Below are 17,151 nucleotides of genomic sequence, written 5' to 3'. Positions count from 1 at the left end.
TAAAAAAAAATTAATTTTTATTTTTATTTTTTCTCTCCACCCCCACCCACCCACCCAAACAAAAAAATTTAATTCTTTTTTTTATTTTTTTCGCCACCCCCACCCAAATTTTTATTTCTTTTTATTTTCTTTTAAATTTTTCCCGCCATCCTCATCCCACCCACCCACCCCCTCCATTTTTTTTTCCTCGCCACCCCCACCTCACCCCCACTCAAATTAAATTTTTTTTATTTTTTTTCACCACCTCCACCCATCTACTACCCCTCCCTCCCCCCCCCCCAAATTTTTATTTTATTTTAATTTTTCTCGCCACCCCCACCCGCCCGCCTCTCCCCCCCTATCTTCAATTTTTTTTTTTCTAAATTTTCCTCGCCACCCCCATCCAATTTTATTTAAGTATTTATTTTTAATTTTTCTCGCCACCCCGCACGCCACCCACCCCACCCCACCCCCACCCCAAACATAAATAAAAAAAAATTAAAAAAAATTGAGAGGGACGGGTGAGTAGGGGGGTGGGGGGTGGGGTGGAGATTTTTTTTTAAGTAATTTTTTTGGGGGGTGGGTGGGGGTGGGGGGTGTGGGGTAGGTGGTGTGGTTGGGGTGGCGAGAAAAATTATATAAAAAAATGGGGGGCGGGGGAATTGGGTGGGGAGGGGGCGTGGCGAGAAAAATTTAAAAAAAATATTTTTTTTTTTTTTTGGGTGAGGGGTGGGGGCGTGGGGTGGGGGTGGCGGTGTGGCGAGAAAAATTTAAAAAAAAAAACAAAAAACAAAAATTGGGGGAGGGAGGGGGTTGGGGGGCGTGGCGTAGGGGGGTGGGGTGGCGAGAAAAATTAAAGAAAAAAAATAAAAAATTAATGATTCCGATCTGAATAATACATACACCCATGATATCCCTAGTGTTAAGGGCAAAATTACAAGATAAAAAAAATAAATATCATGAGAAAATTTTATCACATCTACAGGTTATGATAATATTATCATGATTTGAGAAAAAGGGTTGCCTGAAGAAAATTTGCTAACAAAAAGAACATATGATAAAGATGAAAAAAAAAATTTATTTATTTTCCACCCTTTTCCTACAAAGAGAACGAAGCCATAGAGATTAATTATTATGAGATATTTATATAGCACACAATTTTATACAATAGTATTTCTAATTTTTACCGAAAATGCTAATTAACTATCATTGTTGGAACAAAATACTTATCACACCCCAATTATTAGAGGAATAAACTTTGATTGAGGTGCGACTGAATCATAGAAATAGAATTTTATTTATCATGATTTTCAACTTTACCATCTTTATAATTGTGAAGAATTTTCTAATGCGAGCTTGTAGGCTCTTCAATTTTTGATAAAGGATTTTGAATGAATAATTTTACAATATATATAAATATCTATATATCTATATATATTTCTCTTGAATTCTATTTATTAAGTATGATTCTCTCTCCATTTACAATACAATAAAAGAGCGTTTACTTTGCATGATTAATAAAATGCATGATTGACTATTACTATCCTCAAGAATAGGATTTCTCCAATCCGACCTTTTCAATGAGATATAGATAATGCAAAACTAGTTCAAATTATAGAAATTATCAAGAGTTTTGGGATATCCCAAAATTTCAATCATTTAAAGTAAATAATGAATTAGTCTTATCATTTTTATTTATCAAAGCTAATCATCCAAATAAACACTCTCTAACTTTTTTTATTAAAACATGTATTGTCCCCTTCTATGATTATTTTTTATGTAACGAGAAGGTATTAGTTAAAAACCATATGCAACTCCCTTTCCCCCCTCATGATACTACAAACAAACAATGGCAATAAAGCTCAATAAAATCATACAAAGACGAGAATGAAAATAAACAAAAAAACTCAAACTCACTTTGCCATTAACTCGTCCAATATTATTACATGTAGTCAAAACCAAGATTACAAAACAAGCCTATTTGTGAAACAGAGCTACAGAAACAGAACAATCCAATATGACAAAGAATCACAAAAAATTAGAGACTAAATTTAGGGATTCGATTAGCGATAGCTGCCGTAGACTGGTGTGTACATACAGCTCTCTGCAAACTTGACCAGATCTTTCGGACGGGGAAGACGCGACGCCAAACCTACAAGGGCATTTTAGTTATTACCAAGTTCTCGTGTCGATAACTAAGAGTTCAAACCAATGTGTATATATACTTATAATGTATTGGTGAAACGAAACACGACATGAGAGGCAAATATGAAACATCATATTACCGAGTTCGTATGCCTTTGCAGCTACGGTAGCTGCAATATGTGCTGAGATCTTCCTTATATTCGTAAACGGGGGGTATATCAGTCCTTTCGCGTAGTTCTCCTCCGTCACTTGAGCTGCCAAAGCTTCAGCTGCAGGTGAAGACAAGAGACGAGATCAGCTGATTGAAACATTAATGTATGCAAAAAAATGGTTTCGGTTTTACTAGAGACTCACAGGCTGCTAATAGCAGGTCGTCGTGTATACGTATTGTTCCCGACATGATCAAACCTAAACCAAACCCGGGGAATATGTAAGCGTTGTTAGCCTGACCGGGCACGAAAAGCTTCCCGTTGTACTCTACAGAGTCGAACGGGCTTCCACTAGCAAATATGGCGCGCCCCTGCAAAAAATACACAAGATTTTCAGCAAGATTGACAATACATATGATCGAAGATTTGAAAGATTATAGAGAAGAAAAATCCATTTACCTCACTCCATGTGTACGCTTCTTCAGCCGTACATTCTGATTGTGAGGTCGGGTTTGACAGAGCGAGTATGAGAGGTTTCTGTAAATCAGCAGCCCGCAAAGGTAAGGATATTTTGTAACACGAAATGAATTTAGGATCGGAGAGAAGAGAACCTTGTTCATGGATGCCATGGCCTCGACTACTTCCTTCGTGAAAGCTTTTCCAACACTCGAAGTCCCTATCAAGACAGTCGGCTTGATTGCCTGAAAAGTTCAACGCTAAACCTTTAGTTGCCAATGCAAAGATCTCATTATCACGAGCAACGTTAAATAGAGCTAGCTCCCTACCTTAACAGCAGCTAATAGTTCCTTGACTGGCTCGTGCTCGTGTGCCCAAGGCTTCTTGAAATGCTGCAGAGACTCTCTACGAGAACTGACAATCAGCCCCTGTTATATACCAGATCGCGTTTATGGTTAACTCTTAGACGAGACAAGCAAGTAAGCGATGATGGGAAAATGCAAGAAAACGGAAAAATACAAACCTTAGAATCCACCAGCCAAATCTTTTTCCTGGCCTCTTCCAATGGAGTATTTGTCTACAAAACAAAAGACTCCTAAATCAGACATCGCGCTCCAGCAAGAAAAAATATATCGGATTTGATGATGATATTAGTCTGTTACCTTTTTAGATATCTCGAGAGCGATAAGTTCAGCAATACCAGTCCCGGCCTTCAAGAAAAACCGAAAATCAGAAGCCGGGTTAGAGAATTATATTTCCTCAAAAAAGAAAATACTTTGAGATAATGTCACTTGATCAATACACAAAACTATGAGGCTTAACAAATGCAGATATTATAAATTAGGAAAAGTAATCTTGAAGTAGGAAGAAATTAGGCTTACCTCTCCGGCACCCAAGAATAAGAACCTATGATCTGCTAGAGTTCCACCAACTAGTTTCAAGGCTGCAACGAGCCCGGCAAGAACCACGGAGGCTGTACCCTGACACAATGCAAGACGATAATGAAATTCATCACATGATACTTGAAACTTTTGAATATCTATGATGGTAAAAAGGTTAGCGCATCTACCTGGATATCATCGTTGAACACAAGATGACTAGATCGGTATTTGGAAAGTAATTCAAAGGCATTGTGGTTTGCAAAATCTTCAAACTAGATAAATATGACAAAATTTCAGACGACTGCAGAAAACAGTAACTTGAAAACTGATGGATAAACGGCTTTGATGCTCGTGAGCTTAGTACCTGTACCAAGACCTTCTCCCCGTAGTTCTGCTTAACAGCAGACATGAACTCTTCTAGAAGTTCATAATATTCCTGTACGAAAAACTAGAAGATTAAAAGCCAATTCCAAACATGCTTAAAATAGATATAAATGCAATAACCGAGTAATATTAGTACACTACAGAAAGGAAATCAAGAGAGACCTGCCCAGTTGCTCTATTCTGCTTCAGACCAATGTAGAATTCATCATCTAACAACTTCTTGTTGTTTGTGCCGACGTCAATGGTTACGGGCAAGCACTGTCAACGGTTAAAAGTAGACAGTAAGACCGTTAAATACATGTGGTACAAACTGATTAAATCGGAAAAGAAATGAATGGATTTGGTAGAAAAAAGAAGAAGGCTATATGTTCATCAGTATGTATTCTTTTGGTTTAGGAAGGTTAGAAAATGGCAAGAACTTGAAGAATATTCAAGAAACTCAACAAAAAATAAGTGAAAAAACAACAATGTGTAGTTTCCCAACAATATTATGAGAAAGAAAACTAGGATAACATTGATGTCCTTACAGCTGAGGGACGAACTCCACCAAGAGCCGTATACAAAGAAAGTTTTCCGACAGGAATCCCCATCCCCTGCAATAGTTTCAAGTAACTTAAATGAGTTAAGGAGTAAAATTTTCTTACATCAACACTATTGTAAAAAGAAGTATTCATTTATTAATTCTGAGTTTAAAGAAGTTAAAGACTCAATTTTTGCTAAACTTAGACGTGAGGACACCTTAGCCGCTGCTATTACCACTTAAAAGATGCATTGTTTTAGCTCAAAGAAACCATCATCCTCACCTGGCAACCAAGATCTCCGAGCCCTAAAATGCGCTCACCGTCTGTTACCACGATAACTTGGATAGACTTCTCGGGCCAATTTTTCAGCACTTCAAGAATCCTTCCCCTATAAAGAGTTGAATTCACTTAGCATCAGATAAATACCTTCAACTATAATTTGGCAAATTACATTTCATCCAATGTAGAGTGACAAAGGAGGAAGTGAGAGAGTACTTCTCTTTCAAGCTGATGTAGAGACCCTGTGGACGACGGAAGATGCTACCATACTTCTGGCAGGCCTCACCAACTGTAGGAGTGTAGACTACGGGGAGAAGCTCTTCGACATTGTCGATGAGAAGCTTGTAGAACAGCTTTTCATTCCTCTCCTGGTAAGTTTGAGATGCAAAATAAGCAAACAGTGATACTTAGAGTTAAACTCTTTATACAATCAAGATGAATCTGAATTCTTATGTTGAACACGATTATAAAAAATGATGTTGTAGAATATCTTGATTGTTCTTTATCAAGAAAAATCTTAACCTGCAGATCCATCATGGCCATGTATCTCTGCAGTGGCACTTCATATTCTCGCAAGATTTTCATCAACCGTTTTTCCTGATAAAGAATGATCGATGTTTAAGTGAAGTCTCGATTTGGGCTAAAGAGAACTAAATGCATGTCCATCTCCATCCACCTACCTGGAGATCTTGAGAAAAAACTGCTGGAGGCAGAAGCCCCGTTAGGTAATGAGCATTTCTTTCTTTCTCAGTGAAGGCGATTCCTTTGTTGTGGCGTGGATCACGCAATAAACTATACCCGCTGAGAATAAATTTTGAAAAGAACTATAATCAGCAAACAACCATGCAACTGTGTGAATATCATGTGCTCTGATCTCGTGTTTCGTTTGATACGTGCAAGACTTGCTAAGGTGAAGTATAACCATCGAACAATATAGATATAGAGTGTTCTTGTAAATGAAACGATATATGGAAACAAAGGATCTTTTGTGCTTGGTGTTACACATCCAAACAGAGTAAATGCATACTAAAATGTTCACTTTCTCAAGTAAGAGAAACACAACACAACTGCCACTATATCACTAAGCATCAGATTTTCAAATCATAATATAGTTGGCTTAGCCTAAAAGGGCAATAATTAAACAATTTCTCATAGTTCACTACATACAAAAAAATAAATCGAAGTTGGGACTACAAACTGAAATTCACTGAAAGTTCATGCTATAAACTATAATTAACTTTTGTTTTTATATCATAGAAATCATCAGATTAAATATTCATGAAAGATGAGCAAATTATTGGTAACTCAAATCAACATCAGCCAGTAACAAGATAAGCAATCACTCAGCTCAGATTAACATGAAGAAAATAGGTAAAGAAAAATTCAAGAATTCAAGCACACCAACATTTTATGCAACCAAGAAAAATCAAAACTTTCACATCACCTAGCAACAGAAACAGTCCATGGTGTGATTGCCTGATCCTCAGAGGCCCTATCCTCACCATAGAAATCCTCAACACCACCACCAAAATCTACAACTTTCTCACCATTCATCTCCATCCCTGTTCCTAACTTTCTCTCTCCTATTTTCCACAATCCCAGCCCTCCAAATGCTTGTCTCTGCCAATGAAACAAACTGAAACACAGGGAGAGAATAATATAACAGTAACAATAACAGCAGCCCACAAACACACACAAAATCTCTCACTGAAAAGCTAAAAAGGGTAAGTGTCTAATGTGATGTGATGAAGGAGCTGAAATGGCCCGCCTTTTATAGACGTTAAAATGATGGATTTTTATCGTCAAATCTTTGACAAAATTGGAACTTTTCTTCGAGTGTGAAGTTGAAAATGGTGTTGAAATAAAAGAGAATTTTGGAGAGGGTTTGAAAGGTACCAAGAAATTGGCCCGTTTAAACGGCAGCATAATGAATGCTATGCGTGGGTGGATAGATGCAATGTAGATATGGAAAAATTCTACTGTGTTTGTAAGCTCATGTAGAGAGAGATTGAGAGATGATGTTTACGCGGTTTGAGTAGAGAGAGAGGCAGGCAGTTGGAGGCTACCAAATGTTTCTCTCTTGAATTTGCCATTTTCGTTTCCTTTTTTTCTTCAATCATCATTTTTGCATCATATATTATTATTATTATTATTATTATTATTATTATTATTATTATTATTATTATTTTTACAAAATCTATCATTATGTTTTTATTTATTTTTTTATTATATCCAAGTATAACTCATTAAATAACAAAAAATTAGGATGAAATATGGTGTCTCTGTTGGACTAATCATAGAATCATTGATGCTTGATATCAAAAGTTTTGTATTTGTCCCTTTGGGATGGCCTAGTGGTTGGGGTGGTTGCCTGTTGTCCAAGAGGTCACAGGTTCGAATACTTTCGGCCACAATAATCACTAGGTGGGGTGTGTGTGTGGTTTGTATTATTTATAATGTAATTTCATCAAAAAAAAAAAAGTTTTGTATTTTCAAATACACTATTACGTAATCTTTAAATTTAATTATTAAATTATAAAAAGAGAATAAAGATGAAATATCTTTCCAAATAATTGAAAAAAAATTCTCCCTTTTTAGAAAAAAAACGCCGTCACATTTATATAAAGGTAATATTGTTAGTGAAATCTTAATTAAAATCAAATAAAATATAAATAATCATCTTTGAAGGTATATTTGGTTTGAGTGCTAAGACATGATTAGTAATATAATTCAGTTTAATTAAATATTTGATTTGTATGACTTGACTTGTGATGAATAATTCGACGTGCATCCTAATCATATGATTAGATTATTATTTAATCATTCTCAAATTCTATCACTTTTATTTTATAACATCTATCAACTCAAACGCCCCATCTATGTATAAATAGATTATTGGTTAGTTTTCTTTACTAAACTTTTTTTTAGCTCTTTTGATGAATAAAATTTAAGCCGGTTATTATTATTAAGGTATAACTGTATAAGTAATCGAATTTATATATGTAGTTATTATTTTAAAAATTACATATATTATTTATATTTTGGTAACGCTATACATAAATGTAATTCAATTGATAAAATGAGTCTCCTTCAATAAATAAATTGGGGTTTAAATCACCACATCCTAAATATAATACTATATGGTCGGTGATAAAATACGCATTCAAGTAAACTACGATAATTAACAGTGAGGTCTCGAGTTCCGAGTGTGACCTCCTGTGTGTGAACAGTGAGGTCCCGGATTCAAACCCCACTGCTCCTCTTTCCCAACTCCAAAAAAAAAAACAAAAAAAAAAATCTAATTTTTACTATAGGGAAAAAATAAATTAGTAGGTCCATAAATGTTCATCAAGTGGGCAATAACTACACATAAATGAATGGGCTGAATTTTCCAAGCTTGCGGGACTTTTTCAGATAATTAATTGTTTTTACACTGTTTTCCTTTAGATAATAATTAGAGATCCATAGGTAACCTCTGACTTTTATTATGCGTCATGCATGAAACAATAATGTTTGAGTAGCCTATTTTAATAGTAATAAAATAAGAACCCAAAGAACAAACCGTCACATTTTCTTACTTGTGCGGCGTCAATGCGCCACATATCATACCTACCACGCTTCCATTTCAAATAAACGACTTTCTACTCTTTGACGAGCCTCGGTTCATTAATTTGCGTCATTGTGTGCTCGATGAGTTCTTAAGTTTTAGTTTTTTTTCTTTAATAAACGTTAATTCAACAGCAACTCTTTGAGAGAGCTATCTAATTAAGAATGTTTGCAGTGAGGCTCGAGTCTCGCTATATTATCGAGACCCCACGCTTGTTAGAAGACTCGATAAAACGAGCCTGATTCAAAGGCGAAGAAGTTAGGCGCATGCTGGCACGCACTATTTAAAAAAAAAATTGGTTGTTGTTTTTAATTTTTTTTTTTATTAAGTCATATTGTTGAACGACTTTTTATATTTAAATTTTTTTAAAATTCAAAATTCTTTATAAATATCAACTCATTTCATTCAATTTTTCATATTAAAATCATTCTATTATCTTCTCGTACTTCATATTTCTTAACAATATGTCTTCTTTCAACTCTTCAATTCATGAGGCTCCAAAGCTTGATTCCGACCAAGTGTTGGAATAAATACTTTATTTAATACCATAATTACTTTGGTAATTAATGGAATTAAATGATATTTTTGGAATCTACATGTTGAGTAGATTAATTTGGTATATTTACTTGTTCAAATCTGTAAAGAATTAAATGAGTAATTAATGCCCAAAGATATTCATGGTTCGGACCACCTGTTTGCCCAAACAGTGCACGTGGTGACGGTTAAGGACCGAAGAGACACGACGGTTCGGACCACCTGTTTGCCCAAAACGACGTGACAGCGGTTGAGGACCGAAGAGACACGATGGTTCGGATCTGCTTGTCCAAACAGGGCACGTGGCGACGGTTAAAGACCGAAGAGACACGCCAGTTCGGACCTCCTGTTTGGCCAAACAGTCACGTCAGTTCCAGGAAACCCCTGGACTACTATAAATAGGGCCCTCCATAATGAGATTAAACACACCAACGAATTCAGATAATCAATTTATCATATTAGTTTAGTTTACATACTCAGTCCCGAGTATCAAGCCGTTCGACCGGATAGCGAACTCCTAGTGCTAAGGACTCGTCTATCATCCCGAAACCGTTGTATCTTGGGGGTAATTACTGTAGATCCGCGAGCACAGAGCGGAAGTAATTTTGCCTTACGGAGAGAGAATTTATTCTCGCCTCGGTTCTGCATCCTTACATTTATCGTCATTCTATTTTCTACACTACCAAATAACAATCGTAAGGCAAAATTAGTGTGGAAAGATGGCGACAGGAAGCAACACCAACAACAACAGTGTTTCAACTGTTCCGATCAACGTTCCAAATGCTCCAGCACCTGCCGAAAAGACGGAAAAATTCTCAGGTTCTGAGTTTAAACGTTGGCAATCTAAGATGCTTTTTTATCTTACTACTTTGAATATGGCTCGTTTTCTGAATGAGTCTCCTCCAACTGTGGGGAAAGACGAAACTGATTCGCAAGTGCGTATCGCATATGATGCATGGCATCACAGCGACTTTCTGTGTCGCAACTACATTCTGAATGGGCTAGACAACACTCTCTATAGTGTTTATTCTAGCACCAAGTCGTCATATAAATATACAAAAGTGTGGGGGTGCTTAGCAAAAGTTGAAGTACCAAAACCCAAACAAGTAAAAATAGGACCAAAAACTGTTGATTGCATCTTCATAGGATATGCAAATAATAGTAGTGTGTGCCGATTCTTGGTACACAAATCGGAAGTACCCGATATAAATGAGGGAATGATTATAGAATCAAGAAACGCCATATTTTTTGAAACTATATTCCCTAAGAAAGAGAAGAATGATACAAGTTCGAAAAAGAGAACTTATGATGAAATTTCGCTTAAGGATAATGGACTAACACGTGAACCAACACCGCAACCAAGACGCGGAAAGCGAACAAAGACTGCGAAAACCTTTGGTCCGGATTTCGTAGTTTATACTTTAGAAGACGAACCAAAGACAATCAAGGAAGCATTGTCTGGTCCTGATGCCGATCTATGGCGTGGAGCTATAAATAGTGAAATCGAGTCAATCTTAACCAATCACACTTGGCATATTGTTGATCTTCCTCCGGGAAATAAACCTTTGGGTTGCAAGTGGATTCTTAAGAAGAAATATAAAGCCGATGGATCTATTGATAAGTATAAAGCACGTTTGGTAGTTAAAGGCTACAAACAAAAGGAAGGGTATGATTACTTTGATACATACTCTCCAGTCACTCGAATTACATCCATTAGAATGCTACTTGTTATAGCCGCATTGTATAATCTTGAGATACACCAAATGGATGTAAAAACGGCATTTCTAAATGGAGATTTAGAAGATGAGATATATATGGAACAACCCGAAGGGTTTGTGATTCCCGACCAAGAAAACAAAGTTTGTAAACTTGTCAAGTCTTTGTATGGACTTAAACAAGCTCCCAAACAATGGCACGAGAAATTTGACCAAGCAATGATGTCAAATGGATTCAAAATCAATGAATGTGATAAATGTGTGTACATCAAAGGAACATCCGACAACTTTGTCATTGTCTGTCTCTACGTTGATGATATGCTAATTATGGGTAGCAATAATAAAATCATCGTAGAAACTAAGGAAATGTTAAAGAAGAACTTTGACATGAAAGATATGGGATTAGCGGATGTGATTCTAGGAATTAAGATCCTTAGAACACCCGAAGGAATAGTCTTATCACAATCTCACTATGTTGAGAATGTGCTTAAGAAATTCAAAGCTTTCGATCTACCTCCGGCTAAAACACCTGTTGACTTAAGTATACACTTAGCCAAAAATCGAGGAGAACCCGTATCACAATCGGACTATGCTAGAATTATTGGAAGCCTAATGTACTTATCAAATTGTACAAGGCCGGACATAGCATATTCTATTAGCAAATTGAGTCGGTTTACAAGTAATCCCGGAAAGGATCATTGGACCGCATTGATAAGAGTGTTGAGATACTTAAAACACACAATATCTCATAGTATACACTATTCGAGATATCCCGCAGTTTTGGAAGGGTACTGTGATGCCAATTGGATATCCGACACTAAAGACTCTAAATCCACAAGTGGGTTTGTATTTACCATTGGTGGAGGAGCAATATCATGGAAGTCTTCTAAGCAAACTTGTATAGCCCGATCTACAATGGAATTGGAATTTATTGCTTTAGACAAAGCCGGCGAAGAAGCCGAATGGTTAAGAAACTTCTTAGAAGATATTCCCTGTTGGGAAAAACCTTTGCCTCCGGTTATGATACATTGCGATAGCATGGCTGCCATAGGGAGAGCAAAGAATAGTTTGTATAACGGTAAATCTCGACATATTCGTCGAAGACATAATACCGTTAGACAATTGATCACTACAGGAATAATGTGCATTGACTATGTAAAGTCAAAAGACAATATTGCGGATCCGTTTACTAAAGGTATTAATCGTGATCAATTGTATAACGCAATAAGGGGAATGGGATTAAAATCCACACGTTAAGAACTTTCATAGTGGTAACTCAACCATAATGACTGGAGATCCCAAGAACATGGTTCAATGAGACAACTAAATTATGGAAGTTCAAGTTGAGCACTTGAAAACTTGCAAAATCCATTCTCATAGATGCTCAAGTGCAAAGCCTGCAGCTTGTGGTAAATGGTAAGCTTTTTAAAAGCTTTTAATGATTCCTATAGCCTTAATAGGTGGAGTATGGCAGGATACTCTTTTTAGGAGATCACCTATATAAGTGAATAAGTGGGGCCGCTTCAATTATCGATAACACTTATGAACCCAAGAAATGGTCCAAGGCCATAAATGGACACAACGTAAGAACGAAAGATATTAGATCTATTATTGTGTGTATGTTGTTGACTTGGTTTACATAAAAGTTGACCGGTTCAAGACATCGCGTTCACCGAGCAACGAGTAAATCCGATGACATTACACTAAGGAAGGTTCAAAGCTAACAACTACCTATCCTGATGCAATAATAGGTCGTCAGGACTTAGTTTTTGCATTTGCATTAATCATCATTCATGTGGGGGATTGTTGGAATAAATAGTTTATTTAATACCAAAATTACTTTGGTAATTAATGGAATTAAATGATATTTTTGGAATCTACATGTTGAGTAGATTAATTTGGTATATTTACTTGTTCAAATCTGTAAAGAATTGAATGAGTAATTAATGCCCAAAGATATCCATGGTTCGGACCACCTGTTTGCCCAAACAGTGCACGTGGTGACGGTTAAGGACCGAAGAGACACGACGGTTCGGACCACCTGTTTGCCCAAACCGACGTGACAACGGTTGAGGACCGAAGAGACACGATGGTTCGGATCTGCTTGTCCAAACAGGGCACGTGGCGACGGTTAAAGACCGAAGAGACACGCCAGTTCGGACCTCCTGTTTGGCCAAACAGTCACGTCAGTTCCAGGAAACCCCTGGACTACTATAAATAGGGCCCTCCAGAATGAGATTAAACACACCAATGAATTCAGATAATCAATTTGTCATATTAGTTTAGTTTACATACTCAGTCCCGAGTATCAAGCCGTTCGACCGGATAGCGAACTCCTAGTGCTAAGGACTCGTCTATCATCTCGAAACCGTTGTATCTTGGGGGCAATTACTGTAGATCCGCGAGCACAGAGCGGAAGTAATTTTGCCTTACGGAGAGAGAATTTATTCTCGCCTCGGTTCTGCATCCTTACATTTATCGTCATTCTATTTTCTACACTACCAAATAACACCAAGAAACTTTCAAACTTCGAGGCATGATTGTAGAGTATTGTTTTTATTTGGCGCCACATAAAAAAGAAAAAAAAAAACATACATTCAAAGTGAACGTGAGGCCGCCAATGAACGACTTTATCAAGATTACTTCGCCTCCAATTTGCTATGGGACAAAGATTTGATCGATTATATTTGGACACAATTTAGTACTATCGAGCCGTAGATGTAATTTATGTAATTTTTAGGTTTGAACGTAAATTTTTTATTTTAATTATTATAATTTTTAATTATAAATTTAATAAAAAGGTAATTTAAAAAATAAGATGAAAAAATCTATAGAGCCTCATAAAAACCGTCTCTCGTGGAGGATGTAGCGGTTTGGGGTGGATGCTCTAACTAACTAATTAATTCCCTCTCTCTCAACAACCGATGGTTTACTATATGAGAGAGATATCCCACCAATTAATTAATACGTCAACTAATTTATCGAACATTTATGCCATATAAAACATAAACAAATGAAACATCGTATCGTGTAATAATAAACAATAAGGTGCGTGTGTGCATATGGTAATTAACACAGGTATTCTTTTTCAATAAATATGCAAAAGAAAATAAATAAACAAAACATGCATATAGCAATATGAAAGCCTAAGATTGATAGAACAAATATAGCAATTGAGTCAAGTCAAGATTTCTCGAGAAAAATATTTATAGAGAGGAAAATTTATGTATAAAAATAATCTCAATGAGAAAATAATATCAGCTGGACAAAGACGTAAATATGTGACTATTGACTTTTAATTTTTTTGTGAAACAACCTTAGGCAACTTTTTTTTTTTGGTCAAGTTTGTTGCAAATTGTGAGCTAGTTGCATATTTACCCAAGTCACAATTAATCAATTATATCAGCACAAAAACTCATTTGCATATCTGTTAATGAGGCCTAGTTTAAATGACAAAATTGGGACACCTAAAGACTCTTTTTTTTAAGAGGTCTTGAGTTTAATCCCGTTTGCCTATGAGTAGCATTTTCACCTTTGTGTTGGTAGTGATTCCGCCTATGTGCAGTTATTTTACCACGTTTGTGTAGAGTAGAGGTCTCACCTGCGTGAGTTATTAATTTGATTATATATTAGATACTTTTTGTAATTAAAAAAAATCATTTACATATCTGCAATTCAACCTATTTATTTGATTATATATTAGATATCTCTCGTAATTAAAAAAAAATATTTACATATCTGCAATTAGACCTACTGTGATTTGCATCATCCAATAATTATCATTTACATTACTAAAAAGTTTAATTTATAACATATTATTTATTTTTATACAAAGTATTATTTACATTTTAAAAAGCATAATTTGTTGAAAAATAATATTTTATATTATATTTTATGTGCATTATTTAATTTATTATTGTTAAAAGTATAATTTGCATTAATATTTTTCTCCTTGTTTGCAATGCATATGATAAAGATGAGATAAATACCTATAACACCATGATATATTGCTTATTTGTTTGCTTTAAAAATCAAAACACTTTATAAAATAATGATTTGTTGTCTACTATTCATATATTTTTGATTCAATATCACATAGTCGTAATATCTTTTTATATATCTTGCCAAATATGATAGCTATTAATAGATATTTCAATTAAAAATATCACGCATTATCTCATATGACGCAGCTGTCACTTTTTAAAGTGATTGACGGATCTTCTTGTCATTCACAAGTTATTCGATCAAGTTGTGTTAAGGTAAATCTTAAATTGATTTCTTTTTTGTTGCGGTTTTTTGGTGGGATTTATTTGTTGCATTTGCTGTGCAGGTCTAATAATACCCATTTTGATAAGAAAATCACAGTATATGATTTAGTTTAAAGGGTAAATATCATGAAAACCCCTGAACTATACCCACTTTATCAAAAATACCCTAAAACTTTCGAAATGTTCTCTAAACCCTCAAACTATCAGATTTTTATCAAATACATCCTGCACCTATTTTTCGGTTATCAGAAACGTGATGTGACTCGCCGGATGCCACAGTGTAATTTATATTCTATTTTTTTTAAATACGTAGAAAAAACGACTTCGTTTCGTACTATATTCTATCGTGTTTATCCCTAATTCTAGGTTATTATTAGCGTGAATTTCAAACACGATAGGAGTGAATTTTAAATTTCAGAGTGGATTTTTTTAATAATATGGTACGAAACGACGTCGTTTTTACCATTGCATTTTAGAAAAATAGAATATAAATTACATTGTGGCATTCGGTGAGCCACATCATGATTTTGGTGACCGAAAAATAAATGCGGGATATATTTGTTAAAAACCTGATAGTTTGAGGGTTTAGAGAACATTTTGAAAGTTTCAGGGTATTTTTGATAAAATGGGTATACTTCAGGGGTTTTCATGATATTTACCCTAGTTTAAATTTATAGAGTCAAAAATCGAATATTTTTTTATGAATTAGTCTTCAACGACGGTGAATTAATTGCCATTCGCCCCTCAAACTTGAATGGTAATAATATAATAATAGTAAAAAAAAAAGGAAGGAATAATAGACATTTTGAATGAAAATGGAATGTGACTGAGTCAAAAGTAAATCTCTTTCACATCTGTTCTTGAAATTGGGTTAATAAAATTATAAGATAAAAGCCCCAAAGCTGTGAATAATTACTTTCTAAGCCCAATTGAAGAGTTGGTGTGGTCATTGCCTAATATTTAAATTTTAATTTAGGGGGTGTATTAGTTTAAGACTTTAATAGATTTCTGCAGACTTTTAAAATCTGGGTGTATTAGTTCAAGACTTTTAAAAGTCTATGAAAATCTGGGTGTATTCGTTCAAGACTTTTAAAAGTCTATGAAAATCTGGGTGTATTCGTTCAAGACTTTTAAAAGTCTATAAAAATCTGAGTGTATTTGTTCAAGACTTTTAAAAGTCTATGAAAATTTGGGTGTATTCGTTAATCTATGGACTTTAAAGTTGGAATGACTTTCATTGATTTCGTTGAAAAAATAAGCATGAACAAATCCGAACACAGACCACGAGAATTCACAAATCCGGCAAAACCCCGCGCTCGTTGGGTGCCAGCGCCCGCGGCCAAGAAGCCAGCGGCCGCTGGACCCTAGCGCTCGTGGCCAACTATTCCAGCGCTCGCTGGGTGCCGCGCGGCCGCCTGCAATATATTATGCTGTATATATTGTTTTGATGTTATTCTATGTAATGTTGCATGCAATAAAGATCACTTACAGAAGATTCTTGGAATCAAACACGAATTGGAAGCTGGAATATCATGCATTGTTACACGTGGATCTTATAGTGTGTTACTACTAGTGCTTCCAAAAAGCTGTTTGGGCATTTATACAAACCTTGCACAAATTGCAACCATAAGGGAGTGCATAAGTGTCTTCTGCTCTGTCAAACCCGCCGCCCCAGCACCTCCTCACCTCACCCAACACTCAAATCCTAGCGCCGCACCGGACCGCCGAGCAGCAGCGTCCCCCTCGCGCCACGCCGCCAGCAATCGCCTCCATTTCACGCCAGCACCCTCCCGCCTCCACGACCCCTGTCTCCATTCCAATAAGTAAGTGCAGATTTTTATACATCCATTGATATTATAAAGACTTTCATTTTGTACTTTAAAATCATTTTTTTTGTCAACCATCTCGGTAATGTGTTTATATATTTGGCTGAACAAATGTGTTGCAGGCTAATCATTGCTACTTGTGGATTGTGTTGTGACTGTTGTGTTTTAACAAGCCAGCGGTCGCTGGGCTTCAGCGATCGCTGGTTCTTCAACGCTTGCGTGAATCCAGCGTTCGCGGGGCCTGCAGCGCTCGCGTGTTCGCAACGATTGCTGGCTTTGTGGATTTCAACTCCGAGAAAATCATGACAAATTCTTGGTAATTCAATCAAAATCCGACCAAGAATTCATTCAAAATCATGAAGAATCCGCGTGAATTCTATAGACTTTTAAAATCCATGGACTTTTAA

General features: G+C 35.9%; 2 protein-coding genes across 2 annotated transcripts in view; one reads left to right on the top strand and one right to left on the bottom strand.

The window, feature by feature from the left end:
* The window catches only part of LOC130994894 (uncharacterized), a 1,167,164-nt gene that overhangs the window by 220,350 nt on the left and 929,663 nt on the right, over window positions 1-17,151 (top strand). The gene's annotated exons all lie outside the window — the stretch shown is intronic.
* Window positions 1,874-6,845, bottom strand: LOC130994842 (NADP-dependent malic enzyme-like). The gene is made up of 19 exons (XM_057919942.1): window positions 6,691-6,845; window positions 6,239-6,414; window positions 5,475-5,595; window positions 5,317-5,391; window positions 5,011-5,162; window positions 4,798-4,903; window positions 4,522-4,587; window positions 4,157-4,252; window positions 3,975-4,046; window positions 3,799-3,882; window positions 3,611-3,709; window positions 3,392-3,439; window positions 3,253-3,306; window positions 3,059-3,157; window positions 2,885-2,974; window positions 2,733-2,810; window positions 2,479-2,644; window positions 2,265-2,393; window positions 1,874-2,131 (listed from the first exon to the last, which is right to left on the bottom strand). Exons 1-19 carry the CDS (start codon window positions 6,718-6,720, stop codon window positions 2,043-2,045), a joined length of 1,830 nt encoding a protein of 609 aa, XP_057775925.1. The 5' UTR covers window positions 6,721-6,845; the 3' UTR covers window positions 1,874-2,042.

This window comes from Salvia miltiorrhiza, chromosome 7 (genome assembly GCF_028751815.1).
Source record: "Salvia miltiorrhiza cultivar Shanhuang (shh) chromosome 7, IMPLAD_Smil_shh, whole genome shotgun sequence".
Lineage (NCBI taxonomy): Eukaryota > Viridiplantae > Streptophyta > Magnoliopsida > Lamiales > Lamiaceae > Salvia > Salvia miltiorrhiza.
The sequence above is the reverse complement of the archived record's forward strand: the minus strand, read 5'-3'. Positions and strand labels throughout refer to the sequence as shown.